Here is a 13,900-nt window from a genome sequence, read left to right as displayed (position 1 = left end):
TCTGGTGCCCCCCAACACGCTCTGCCCAGCTGGAGTGTGAGGCACTGGGCCAGCGGAGCCCACGGAGGCGCAACTGCTGGCAGGCTGGGACGGCCAAGGGAGGGGCTCCCATGCACCAAAGCAGGAGGTGTTTGGACTGACTTTCCATCACTTTATTTTGCAAAAATAGAAAAGTCCCCCCTGCGACAGAGCAGGGCGCCAAGGGGGCGGGTGATGGGGAAGGGGCTTTTCCTTTAAAATACCATGTAAAGCTTGGCTGTAAACATGACCGAGGGGTGGGGTGGGTGCAGATCCCCCCCTCCCAACTTCCCCCAACAGGGTCCTTGGCTTTAAGGTCTGGGGTATTTCTTTTTGGCAGCTCAACAGGATCAGGGAGCAGCAGGGATATGGGGGGGGAGGAGCCTCACTCCAGGGTGTAGCTCCTGGGGCTTCCCCTGCCCCACACCCTGTGGGGGGGTCCTTTCCCTGGGTAAACACAGGCCAATAAATAGCATAGGGAAAGTGCTGCCCGAAGGGGCTGTAAAGGCCACACCGGCCTGCAGGGGGCAGCAATTTCTCCACTCACCCTGCCCCTGCAGCATCCCCCATAGGCATGGTCTGGGCACCCCGCAACCCTGCTTCTTTGCAGGCGGCAGCGCCCCCTTCTGCAGGAGTATGGAACTGCAGCCCCAGCACCAAAAGGGGGGCCAGAAGCATGCAATCCCCCCATCTTGTAGTGTAGCAGATCAGGGACCCTGCAGTGGGTGCTGCAGGGAGGGGGGCACCCAGAGGCTGTAAGCATTGTGGGGAGAGTGGATTCAACTGCCACCACTCCCCGACACTGCCCGGGGGGGCGTTGGGGTCACAGGGTGACAATGCTGTCCCTAGGGAAGGATGGAAGGGGACATTTGGGGGAGATCGGGGGGGATCTGGCTGTAGGGGAGATCTGGGGGCTGCCCGGGAGGAGGTCTGCCTACTTTGGTCCATAGGGGTTGCTGTAGAGCAGTTGGGGGGGGTCAATGGGGCCAGGCAATGCCCAATGAGGAACCCCCCCCAGGGGCAGCGTTCCAGGATGCTGTGCAAAGAGCAGTGCCCAACAGTGCCCATTTCCTGGGGCACCGGGGTGTGTGTGATGGGGTGGGGGATATGCCCCACGGATTCACCAGGGAGCAGCCCGGGGGGCAGGGGGAATAAGTCCCCTATAAGGGGAAGGATGGGAGGGTGGCAGCTGTCTTGGTCCCCCTGTGAACGCTGGACTCCTGCTCTCCAATCGCCATGCCCCCATCTTTGGTCTCTAGTGTTGTGTGTTCCCAAACTCATCAGCCCCGAGGGGTGGGGTGGGGGGATTGTGGAGAACAACGTCAGGGAAGGGAATGAGCGGGAGTCACAGGTGCGGGGTTTGGAACTGGCGGTTCCAGGATGGGGGTGTGTCAAGAGTTGAAGACACCCCAAATACACCAAACCTGAACAGCACCAAAAGCACAACCAGATACAGCCCTGCAGCCCAGCCCCTCACCTGTCTGGGGGCCCCCCATCCCAGCACAGTCCCAGGGACCCCCTTACCCGCCCCCCACCTTCAGCAAGTAACCCCAAACCATTAGCACTTTACACAACAAAAATCATAAAATAAAATAAAACTCCCAAACTTGGACCTCACCCTCCACCCCGAGATCTGCGTCCTCTGAAACCTGCAAGACACTGGGTGGGAGGCAGCATCCATCCTGGGACAACGTGCCCCTCCCCCGCACTCAGCCGTCTTTCCCACCACACCCCGGTGTCCTGCGCTTTCCATGGGGGGGGCTGCTCTGCTCCCCGCCTCCCCCCAGCCACAGAGCACTGCGCCAACAGGCCCAGACGCCTGGCTTCCGCCGGGAACATCAGTTTACGAGGTCTTGATGGATCTGGAATCCGCAACCTGGAGGCAGCATCGTTGGGGGAGGGGACACCCCAGTATCCCAGCCCAGCTCCCCTCACTGCCGAGTCTCTCTCTGGCTCCAGGGTGCCCCCATTGGACGGGCAATTGCACTGCTGAGGAAAAGTCAGGGGGGCCTCCACTGGACACCCCAGGTCCATTTCCAGGGATCTGCCCCCCCCCCCGACCCAGCCTTGCCCCCTGATTTTTGGCTTGGAGTCAAACTTTGGCAAACAAAGAAGCTGGGGGGGGGCAGGTTTCCAGGCTGCCCCCACAGGGCTCCCAAAAGAAGGTTAAGGCAAGAGCTACATCTCTGAGGCAGCCCAGACAATCTCCATTAGCTGCCCCCCAGTCCAGCCCCCCCCCAGCAATGGGGGGCAAAGTGAAGGCAGCTGTGGCTTGTTCAAACCAGCTGGGGGTTGGGCAGCGGCGGGTGGGGGTGGTTACTCCCAGTGCCCACCCCACTCCTGAGGTGCTAGGGGGTTTCCTTTGGGCTCTTGCTCTCGGCCGGGCTCTCCTCGGAGCTGGGGGGGTCTGCAGATGGGGGTGGCTGCGACGAGTCATCCTCGAACATTTCGGGGTTTTCCAGCATCTCCCGGATGAGGGGGGGCATGGGGCCAGGGATCTCCATCTTCAGGGTGATGGCTCGCTCCGCACCTGCGATGGGGGTGGGGAGAGGAATGGTGAGCCAGCACTGCAAGAGGCTGCGAGCTTCCTGCAGCACTGCCGTACGGAGTACCAATGCAGTGAGCTACCTCACAGCGGTGCCGTCAGTACCAGATGGGAAACAGGTGCTGTGAGCATCCCAGCAGCAGTGCCTTGAAGCACAAGTGCTGCAAGCTTCCCTGAGCAGTGCCCTGCTGACAGCATGCACGCACCTTTGGTGCTGATGCCTCGCAGGTCGGTGATTTTCATCAACATGCGGGGGAACATGTACGGCTTGTTGGGTCTGCGGCGGCGGGCATAGATTTTCAAAGCTTCCAGCAAGGGCTCCTGCAGCTTGTCCACCTTCTCTGGCTCCTCCAGGTCCATCCGATCTGGGGGGGCACATGTGCTGGATGGTACAGCTCCGTACTCATCCTCCCCCCCCCCCCCCCAGCACACTGGGAGAGGCTGGGGCTGGAACAGCCTGGAGCTCCCCCACAGCACCCCCTGCTGGGAAAGGCTGGGGCTGGAACAGCCTGGAGCTCCCCCACAGCCCCCCGCTGGGAAAGGCTGGGGCTGAAACAGCCTGGAGCTTCCCCACAGCACCCCCTGCTGGGAAAGGCTGGGGCTGGAACAGCCTGGAGCTCCCACCTCACAGCATCCCCTGCTGGGAAAGGCTGGGGCTGGAACAGCCTGGAGCTCCCACCTCACAGCACCCCCTGCTGGGAGAGGCTGCGCTGGAACAGCCTGGAGCTCCCCTACAACCCCCCGCTGGGAAAGGCTGGGGCTGGAACAGCCTGGAGCTCCCGTACAGCACCCCCTGCTGGGAAAGGCTGGAGCTGGAACAGCCTGGAGCTCCCCCACAGCCCCCCGCTGGGAAAGGCTGGGGCTGGAACAGCCTGGAGCTCCCCCACAGCACCCCCTGCTGGGAAAGGCTGGGGCTGGAACAGCCTGGAGCTCCCCCACAGCACCCCCTGCTGGGAGAGGCTGGGGCTGGAACAGCCTGGAGCTCCCCCACAGCACCCCCTGCTGGGAAAGGCTGGGGCTGGAACAGCCTGGAGCTCCCCCACAGCACCCGCTGCTGGACGTGACCGGGCTGGCATAGCCCAGAGCTCCCCCCACAGCGCCCCCGCTGGGAAAGGCCAGAGCTGGAGCAGCTGTGATGGAGTGGGTGTGGTGCATCCCCCCTTCCTGGGTTCCTAGGGAGGCTGGCCGGTACCTCCGCAGATGAGGCAAATGGCACTGAGCAGCCCGGTCTCCGTGTCGTCCATCTCCAGGGGCAGCAGTTGCCCGGCGAAGGCGAACACCAGGTCGGTGAGGGGCCCGAACCCGGCGTTGTGCATCTGGGTGCGGTTCAGGGTCAGCCCGTCCGAGAAGGTCATGGTGTCCTGCTCCGGCGTGTAGCGCGTGCAGATCCGCAGCATCTGTGGGGCGGGACAGGGAGTGAGCGCCAGGCAGGCCTGCTGGGCCCGCCCCTCCCCGCAGGCTGCGCCCCGGCCCCCAGCCCGGCCCAAGAAGGGGGCAGGCACAGTGGGATGGGAAGCAGCTCCCGGCAGCGCCTCACCAGGATGTCCAGGCAGGCGGCCTTGAGAAGGGTGATCTGGTCTGCGATGCTGAGGCTGGTGAAGCCGGGCAGGCGCTTGGCAAACTCCACGATCTTGATGATGCACTTGGTGGCCAGTTCGCTGAACTTGTCCCACAGCCCCAGGTCCAGCTGCACCCGGTGATCAGCGCTGGAGTTCTGGGGAGGGGGAGCGCTGAGTGCTGGGGCCTGGGCAAGGATCGCCCCTACAGACGCTGAGTGGGGGACAACCCACCTGGGGTGCCCGGATCCCCTCCGTCCGTGGGGGCCCTCTCCCCCCCTGGGGCCAGGCACCCCGACTGCACAGAACCCGGGCGCCCTCCCCTCTCCCCCCACTGGGGCCAGGCACCCCGACTGCACAGAACCCGGGCGCCCTCCCCTCTCCCCCCACTGGGGCCAGGCACCCCGACTGCACAGAACCCGGGCGCCCTCCCCTCTCCCCCCACTGGGGCCAGGCACCCCGACTGCACAGAACCCGGGCGCCCTCCCCTCTCCCCCCCCTGGGGCCAGGCACCCCGACTGCACAGAACCCGGGCGCCCTCCCCTCTCCCCCCACTGGGGCCAGGCACCCCGACTGCACAGAACCCGGGCGCCCTCCCCTCTCCCCCCCCGGGGCCAGGCACCCCGACTGCACAGAACCCGGGCGCCCTCCCCTCTCCCCCCCCTGGGGCCAGGCACCCCGACACCCTCCCCCCACCGGGGCCAGGCATGGAGCCCAAGAACCCTGACCCCTCTGCCCATAGGGGCCAGGCACTGGTGCCATGTGGTGGCCAATGTGCAGGATCCCAGCTCCGCTCTGCCTGTGGGGATTGGGCAGACAGCCTGGCTGAGAACAGCCTCACTTCGTGACAGAAGTGGGCGCCGGGCTCTGTTATTCTCAGGGGCTTGGGGTGCAGGGACCCAGAGGCCAGTCCTGAGGCTGGCATGGAGGGGCAGAAGGGAGTTCCGGGGTCTCACCGTGGTGTATTTGCCCAGCTGGCACAGCGAGGGGAAGGTCTCCTGATGGGCCTTGCTGACTTTCTGGATCAGCTCCTCCAGCTCGGGCGTCATTTCGTAGCTGTCCACCACGGCCTCCTCCTTCACATCCTTCTTCTTCTTGTTGCGGTCGTTCCGCACAGCTGCCGGGGAGAGGCGGGTGAGGGCGGCACCGTGGAACCAGACCGACCCCCGGCTGGGAGCGTGTGGGACGCTGCGGTCGAGGGGGGTTAGGCCCTGGAGAGCTGACCCGGCCAAACACCCCCACAGTTGGGAGACTCCTCGGCCGGGTCGCTGGCTGGTGTAAAGGGCAAGAGCCACTGACTTGAGCAGGGCGGGGACGGTTTGTATCAGTCGGGGTCTGGCCCAGCTCACACCCGCTGGGAACCTGGCCCCACTGGCTCCAGTGCAGCAACTCCCATTTACACCATGCAGGGATCCAGCCCCAGCGCTGCCCAGGTACCCCGGCTGGGGCCGCACGACTGTTGCTGTAACGTCTCAGACCACATGCTTTGGGCAGCCCCATATGGCTAGTGGGGGGCACAGCAGTTAGGGCTGCAGGAGCTCTGGGTTCTAGTCCTGCCTCTGCTGGGTGACTCACTGCTGACTGTGTGCCTCAGTTTCTCCATGTGGGCCCTGTGTTTGGGCTGCCCCTCTAGGTGTATCTTGCATTGCCAGAGAGAGGGAAACTGGTGCACAACCCAGGCCCTGGGCAGGAAGGAGCAAACCCTGCCCCTCTAATGGGAACTCCCCCGCTCCAGGCCTGTGGTGCTCTGTTTCTGCCCCGGTAACATGCAGACACAACGGTCCAGACTCTTACAGCCAGAGGTTCCGGGTTTGAGCCCCATCCAGGGTATTCGGCCACCTTAGTGCCAGAAACCACTTCCACCGGCAAAGCCATTGGCCCAGAGCGGAGTTAATCAGCAGGGATGGTGCAGCTCCCTGCCCTGCGACAGGTGCACATTACCACCTGCGGCCCTGCGTGCAGCCAGCTCCCTGCCCTGCGACAGGTGCACATTACCACCTGCGGCCCTGCGTGCAGCCAGCAAGGGGGCAGCTCCCTGCCCTGCGACGGGTGCACATTACCACCTGCGGCCCTGCGTGCAGCCAGCAAGGGGGCAGCTCCCTGCCCTGCGACGGGTGCACATTACCACCTGCGGCCCTGCGTGCAGCCAGCAAGGGGGCAGCTCCCTGCCCTGCGACGGGTGCACATTACCACCTGCGGCCCTGCGTGCAGCCAGCTCCCTGCCCTGCGACGGGTGCACATTACCACCTGCGGCCCTGCGTGCAGCCAGCTCCCTGCCCTGCGACGGGTGCACATTACCACCTGCGGCCCTGCGTGCAGCCAGCAAGGGGGCAGCTCCCTGCCCTGCGACGGGTGCACATTACCACCTGTGGCCCTGCGTGCAGCCAGCAAGGGGGCAGCTCCCTGCCCTGCGACGGGTGCACATTACCACCTGCGGCCCTGCGTGCAGCCAGCTCCCTGCCCTGCGACGGGTGCACATTACCACCTGCGGCCCTGCGTGCAGCCAGCTCCCTGCCCTGCGACGGGTGCACATTACCACCTGTGGCCCTGCGTGCAGCCAGCAAGGGGGCAGCTCCCTGCCCTGCGACGGGTGCACATTACCACCTGTGGCCCTGCGTGCAGCCAGCAAGGGGGCAGCTCACAAGACAGAGGGAGACAGATGTGACCCAGGAGCCTCTACACACCCTGGGGCCCAAAGCATGGCCTCTGCCAGGCAGCTGGGAGCTAGGGCCACCTCCTGGCCACCCAGGCTAGGCCCACAGGACTGGGCTGGGGAGCTGGGCTGGGCTGGATGTCATCTCCTCTGAGCCAGGCTGCAGCGGGCTGGTGTCCCCATCTCCTCACACGTTTTGCATCCACTGCCCACCCTGCTCCTCGGAGCTGGGCCCTGCCTGCCGCGGTTCCCAGCTGCCCTGCCAGCCGGGCCGAGCCTGCACTTGGGAATCGCTGAGGCTTGTGCTCAGCCTGGTGAAAACAGGAAACGAAGGACACGGATACAGCACTGGGGGCTTCTCATAAACGGGGGGTCGACATGTCACTGCCCCCTCCCACTTTGCCCACAGCGTGTGCCCAGGAGCCTGTCACACCAAGGCTGGGAGCTGCTGGCTTTGGCTAACCGCTCCCTCCAGCCTGCCCGGTGCCCCCACATCGCCCTGCCTGCATAGTGCACCAGCTGGCAGCTCCCTCCAGCCTGCCCGGTGCCCTCACATCGCCCTGCCTGCATAGTGCACCAGCTGGCAGCTCCCTGCGGCCTGTACCCCGGGGGGGGAGGTGCTGGAACCTGATTGCTGTCCAGCTTCTACCATGGGGAAGGGGCACCTGGGCGCCCCGTGCGATTGGCTAGTGGGTGTCTCATGAAGGTTGACAGCCAATGGAACAGGCTCCTGGGGTCCCATGTGGCTTCTCTGGCAGGCTAATGGCCAATGGGCATGGGGCTGCGGGCGTCCGGCTTGGGCCAGGCGATGGTGTCCAGCAGGAATGAATTCTGGCCAGCTGGCTGCCTGATGTGGCGGGGCTCCAACCGGCTGTGAGCAATGGGGCTTCCCACTCTCCCTCTGCCCCCAGGTGGTAGGGGAAAGAGAGCAAGGAGCCAGGCTGCAGCCTCCGTCCTGGGAGGGGTTCAGAGCTGCCAGTCCAGCCGGGGCCCAGTGCTCCCATTGCGTGTGCATCTCCCGGCCCGCCCTGTGGCCGCGAGTTTCCCGGCTGCACTTCCTGCTCACCCCAGGCTGGAGCGCCAGGGGGAATCTGGCAACAGGATACGAGAGTCGGCAGGATATCCACTTATAGCCCGGCCAGCACAATGCGGGCAGGGAGGGGCGGGCAGCCAAGCTGCCCCCCAAAAGCAGGCAGACACCCCACTGCCTGTGGGTCCGGCCCCACCCCGACATGCACCACAGCTGCCACCGTGGGGCCGGGGCAGCTGCTCCCCCGCTGGAAAGCCAGGCTGGCGCGTGGGGGTGGAGAACTAGGTGAGACAGCTAAAGGGGAGCAGGCCCTGGGGGTGCGCAGGGCAGGGCACCCCCTTGATCTCTTTTCAGGGGGTCCTGGAGCCCATTAGATGGGTAAGTGCGGGGGGGAGGGGGTGCCATGGCTCCCCGCCCCTGCCCAATCCTGGCCCAATTCCCACACACCACCCATTTCCTGTCTCCTTCCTGAGCGCCCCCGCCCCCCAATCCCTCTGCCCTTAAAGTGACAGGGGCCTGTAAATCATTGGCCAGGGCTGAGACAGAGACATTCCTAAGGACGGGCTCTTAAAGAGACAGTGATGAATGGGCCCCACCCGGGCGCGCGCGAGGACATGCCTTAGCAGTGGGAGTAAAAGCAACAGCGAGGAGAGGCACTCTGTCTCCAGATGGGCCATGCGGCTGACAGCGCTCTTAAAGGGGCAGCCGCCCGCTTTCCACGGCTCAAGCTATGCTGGCTTCTAAGTCCCAAGGGCGTGAGCCTCCAGGGATCCCTGTGCCGTTGCCACCTGGCCCCAGCAGCCCAAGATCTACCCATGTGGCCTAGCGGGCCCACAGCCAGAGCCTGGATGCAAACTCCCTCCCCTGCCGCAGACCTCAGAGCCAAATGATCCAACCTGGCTGGTCAAACTAGCCCCGAAGGCGCCAGGGGGCACAGATCTCTGCAAACTCGGGTTCAGCCCCCAACCGGTGTGGGGCTGGGAGCACCCGCCCCCCCCGCCCCCTCCCGCTGAGCAGCTGTCCAGCCGTGCGCTCAGCACTGCGTGGACCACACAAGAGCATGTGGGGGCAGACAGCTGGGGGAACAGGTGCGCGAGAGCAGATACCTCTGGGCATGTGGACATGCATGTACCTGGCAACCTCACAGGGCACCGTCCCAGCTGGAGCTGATCTTCCCTCCGATCCCGTTGCAGGTTGGTTCTCCCCCATGCACGAGTCCCAACCTCCCTGTCCCCTCTGCGCCGGCTCCGGACCTCACCTTCTTTGGACATGCCAACCTCGAAGCACTTCTGGAGCCGGCAGTACTGGCAGCGGTTGCGGGTCACCTTGTTGATCTGGCAGTTCTTGTCGCGGTGGCAGGTATACACCATGTTTTTCTGGATGCTTCGGCGAAAGAATCCCTGGGGGGGGCATGCAGCCACGGCAGAGGGGCAGAGGTGGGTGAAGGGGAGAAGGGGGGTGTTACCCCATGCTCCTTGTGGCTCCGAGCCAGTGCCTTGGCAAAGCTGCACCCCCAAAGTCAAACTGAACCCCTCCCTGCACCAGCATCCCTCCCCCGGCCTGGCAGGCTGGAGCACCAGCTGTTGCAGCAGAGAGGATCAGACCAATGGGCCATGGTCTGGCTCCACCACTGGGCCCCTGACAAAGCCTCCCACAGGCCACGGGGCCCCTGGGCTCGGTAGTCTGACCTGTGCAGCACACGTCTCCCCAAAGCCCTGCGCCCGAGCCCCGACTCTGGGGCTAGACTGAGGCATGGCAGGGCCCAGGCTGGAGTAGGGCATGGCCAGGCAGAGAGCAGGAGAGACTCTGGTGCCACCAGGGTGCCTGAGGTCTCTGCCCGGATGATGCCAGCAGGCGAGCCGCCCCCAAGGTGGGGAACCCCCTTGGTCTGACCTGGGGGGGAATTCCTGCCCAACCCCTGTCCGGCAGCTGGGGAAGCACCCGTGTGACCAGTGCCAAGACCCTGGGCAGCAGGCGACTCTAGCTGCCCCCAGGGGTGCCTGCCGGGACGTCAGAGGGAGCTGCCTGAGCCCCACCCAGCACGGCGCACTCCGAGGGGAGGGGCCCCATGAGCCCTCCCGCCCCACTCACCTTGCAGCCTTCGCAGGAGCTGACGCCGTAGTGGTAGCCGGAGGACTTGTCGTTGCAGACGAAGCAGGGCTTGTAGACGCGGGGGGGCGGGGGCGGTGAGGGGGAGCTGGGCACCATCTCCTCCGAGCTCGTGCTCTGGGTCTCCACAGCTGCAGAGAGAGGGACGGGCAAGGGCATCAGGAAACCCCAAGGGGCAGCCAGGCAGCTGATCCGGACAAGAGCCTTCGCTGAGTCCTGGAGAAGGGGGGGCTGGGGCGCTCTGGGCGGGGGTGTTTCAGGAACATGCTGCTGTGGGACCCCTGGGGCCTAGGACAGTCAATGCAATTTGCTAGGAATTTAAGACTGGCCAAAATAGCCAGAGGGGAAGGGGGGGGGAACCAAATCCCTCCCAGCCTGCCCCTATACCAGAGCCAGCCCCCCCAACTGTTCCCCTTCCTCCCCCCCCCCCCCAGGCCAGAGCCAGCCCCATTCCCCTGCCCCCCACCAGCCAGCCAGGCGCCCCAGGCTGGGCTGCAAACTGCTTTCAATTCTATCTTTCAGCACAGAGTGAATTTCCTGTAGCCACATTCCAGCCCAAACAGGTTGGAATTGTTACCAAAGCCCTGTAAGCTAATCCCCACTCCCCCCAGACCCACTGGGGGGATGGAAGGGACACACCCAGACCCCCATGGGGACTGCAGGCTTAGCCCTCCACAGCGGACCTGCATTGTATCCGTAGCTTTAGCCCCATCCCGAAGACTGCACTCAGCCCCTGGGTCCCAGAAGCCCCCAGGCCAGGCAGACACTGCGATGGGATGGTGAGGGGGAGGGAAGGGGGGCAAGTTTGAACAGTCTCCAAAGCATCAATCTCCCCTCTTCGCAAAGCGCAGGAGCGGGGACCAGTAGGGGAGTCCAGGCTGCGTATCCCATGTTCATTTTGCTTATAGAAGGAAAACAATGGCAACCCTACAATAACAAACCTGCGTGTATTGACCGACGCTGATAAGCAGCCCTACACCAGCCCACTCATACCCCCAGCTCCAGCACCCACACAAAACCCTGCAACAACAAACCAACTTCCAAGCAATCTTTCTTCCCTGTAGGCTTGGGGGTGGGGGGAGTTTTTAAACCCTACGTTTCCAGCCCGTCAGGTTATATCAGTCACCTCCCAAACACAGCTAGATGCCACTGCCCGAGCCTGCGGCCAGCCAAAAGCAGTAACTCAAATGGCTCTCTCGTGACATGGTGTTAACTCTGGAACTTAATGATGGAACCGCCTGAGAAATACCATAGGTGGAGCTTCCAGGCAACTTGCAGAGTTCAGCAGCATCCCACAGGATAAGTGAGAACTTTCATGGGGAGTTGTTTTAAACCGAGAGCACATTTCATTCACTGTCCGGCTTCTCTTGTGCAAATTGCAGTCTGAGAAGCAACTGCCCCCTGCGCACTACAGGTGAGTAGCTGAGCGGCGGATGTGTGCACTGGACGCACCCAGAGCTGCCCACCTGTGTGCCATAGGCCCATGTACTGTTCATGGCGGAGGGGGAGCAGCAGAAGGCAGGGCTATGCTAGAACAGGGTGTAGGTTCTTTCCCTGCTGCTGTATTATCTCCCTGAAGCGACACGGGGTGCCCCCTACAGAGACGTTTTCCACAGGGTGCAGTTTAGGCCACCAAGGAAAAGGGTGAGAATTGGAGCTGGAAGGGGGCTGGTTCTGCAGCCGCCCGAGTGCGTGTGCATCTCTGCAGTCTCGTCCTGACGCACCCAGAGGGTTACACCCCCCAGCTGTTTGCTTCTGGGGACCCTTTCCCAGGCTCTCTCCTTGGTGCCCTGCCGATGGGCAATGCCCAGGTTCTGTGCTGCACCTCTCCGGCTCCCTTCCTTGGCTCCAGCCTCTGTCAGATCCTTTCCCCTCCCTGGACACTGGCTCCCACTCTCCCCCTGCCCAGCCCTGGGAGCAGACAGCTGGGCGAGAGGGGGCATAAGTAGCACCAACACGCCTGGGAGCCCTTCTACCTTCCACCTCACAAGGTGCGGGCACCTCTCCCAGCCCCACTTAGTGCTGGAGGGAGGGCCCACTGCCCTGAGCTGGTGCCTGCTGCCTGGCACCAGGCTGGTTCCATGCAGGGCACAGATTCCATGGCCAGGCACTTCTGCAAACTCAAGTCTCCCAGCAGCAGCCTCTGGTGGCAGCAGCCAGAATTCCCAGCTTAGGCAGAAACCCTCCGCGGCCAGGAACCGGAAATGGCAAAGTGACACTCCCATGACACAAGCGTTTGTGGCCACCCTCCGCACGTGCAGCACCTTGCACACCAGGCTCCCCAATCGCAGTTGGGGCCTGCTGGCACGACTGTAGCAGGGGGCGGAGCGGGTGCTTTACTTAGTTCTCCATTCACCAGCCCTGGAACTGAGGTGGTCACAAATGGCACTAAAATGATGAGGGGTTTGGAACGGTCCCATATGAAGAGAGGCTAAAGAGACTGGGACTTTTCAGTTTAGAAAAGAGGAGACTGAGGGAGGATATGATAGAGGTCTATAAAATCATGAGTGGTGTGGAGAGGGCCGATACAGAAAAGTTATTTATTAGTTCCCATAATAGAAGAACTAGAGGACACCAAATGAAATTAATGGGGAGCAGGTTTAAAACTAATAAAAGGAAGTTCTTCTTCACACAGCGTGTAGTCAACCTGTGGAACTCCTTGCCAGAGGAGGCTGTGAAGGCTAGGACTATAACAGAGTTTAAAGAGAAGCTAGATAATTTCCTGGAGGTTAGGTCTATAAAAGGCTATTAACCAGGGGATAAAATGGTGTCCCTGGCCTCGGTGTCTGGAGGCTGGAGAGGGATGGCAGGAGACAAATCGCTTGATCATTGTCTTCGGTCCACCCCCTCCGGGGCACCTGGTGCTGGCCACTGTCGGCAGACAGGACACTGGGCTAGAAGGCCCTTTGGTCTGACTCAGCACGGCCGTTCTTATGGCACACGGCAGACGAATTCCCAGCCCCAACCCCAAAGTCTGCACCAAGAATAGTGAGAGACGGGCAGGGAGCAAACCGGGGCACAAGCAGAGTTTACCAAGTGTGCATGGGGGGTCAGGTGCATGGCTTCCATGAGCTCCCGGGTGCCATGGTGGCCACTCCAGGCCCCTCCCATTCTCCTGCCCCCCATGTGTGTGCACAGGTCCGAGAGGCAGAAACGCCAGCCCCGCCCATGCAATACTGCATTGTGGGGAGCCCCCAACACCGCCCTGGCTCTGCTGGCCCAGGGCCTGGCCCAGCTGCAGGGTGTGGGGCATTGGCTCTGCCATTTGCGGCCCAGGGGCACCTCCCTTGCATCCTGGGCGCAAATTGTCTCTTGCTGCAGGCAGCAGCTCCCTGCCCAGGGGGTCCCCGGCCCCTCCAGCTAACGCTCAGGGCGGGCGTCTCTCCCAGGCACAGCCCAGCCCGCACGCCCAGGCATCCGCCCCGCCTGGCGACTGCACCGGAGCAGCAGAGAACAGGCCGGCCCAGGTTTGCCTGCCCTCTGCACGGCTCCGCCGCCAGCCTTCCCTTCTGCCGCGCAGAGCGAGGGCCACGAGCAGACCCTCAGCTCCGAGCCCCCAGGGATCTAGGGCAAACCAGCGGCTGGCCCCACGGGCCGAACCTGCATCTAGTGGGCCTGCATGCCTCGCCCCTGGCACCCAGCTCTCCCTGGGGGGGCAGTTAGCCTTTTGCCCCAGTTATCTCCATACATCCCTTAGGCAACCCTTCCCCCAGAGACGCCTCATCTCCATGACAGACAGGCCAAGCTGCCCATTAGAGGCTCATGAATTTTAACCCTCTGCATTCTTCCCTTCTTTCCCAAGGACAATAGGGGCTTTGAGCCCCACCCTGGGACTCCCCTTGCGGCTGAGAGATCTGCAAAGAGACAAAGGAGGGGAGGGCAAGGTGATTAGATCTCAATTACAGCCTTTTATTTACCTGAGAGTGACCCATAAACACAGGGAGGCGCCTTTGAAAGGCTGGCTGGGGCCAGGGAGCTGCATGGGAATG

General features: G+C 63.2%; 1 protein-coding gene across 2 annotated transcripts in view; it reads right to left on the bottom strand.

Annotated features, from left to right (window-relative positions):
* Nucleotides 1–137: 137 nt before the first annotated feature.
* The window catches only part of RARG (retinoic acid receptor gamma), a 62,862-nt gene continuing 49,099 nt past the window's right edge, over nt 138–13,900 (bottom strand). For both annotated transcript variants that reach the window (XM_075915754.2, XM_075915755.2), the window contains 7 exons: nt 9,894–10,042; nt 9,061–9,202; nt 5,076–5,236; nt 4,101–4,277; nt 3,756–3,960; nt 2,770–2,928; nt 138–2,548 (listed from right to left, as the gene is read on the bottom strand). In XM_075915754.2, coding sequence (XP_075771869.2) covers nt 2,367–2,548; nt 2,770–2,928; nt 3,756–3,960; nt 4,101–4,277; nt 5,076–5,236; nt 9,061–9,202; nt 9,894–10,042 — 1,175 coding nt within the window. In that variant the 3' untranslated portion in view covers nt 138–2,366. The remainder of the gene's footprint in view (nt 2,549–2,769; nt 2,929–3,755; nt 3,961–4,100; nt 4,278–5,075; nt 5,237–9,060; nt 9,203–9,893; nt 10,043–13,900) is intronic.

This window comes from Pelodiscus sinensis, chromosome 31 (genome assembly GCF_052426305.1).
Source record: "Pelodiscus sinensis isolate ZL-2025 chromosome 31, ASM5242630v1, whole genome shotgun sequence".
NCBI classification, from domain to species: Eukaryota; Metazoa; Chordata; order Testudines; family Trionychidae; genus Pelodiscus; species Pelodiscus sinensis.
Note: the sequence above shows the minus strand (reverse complement) of the source record. Positions and strands in the feature narration are given on the sequence as shown.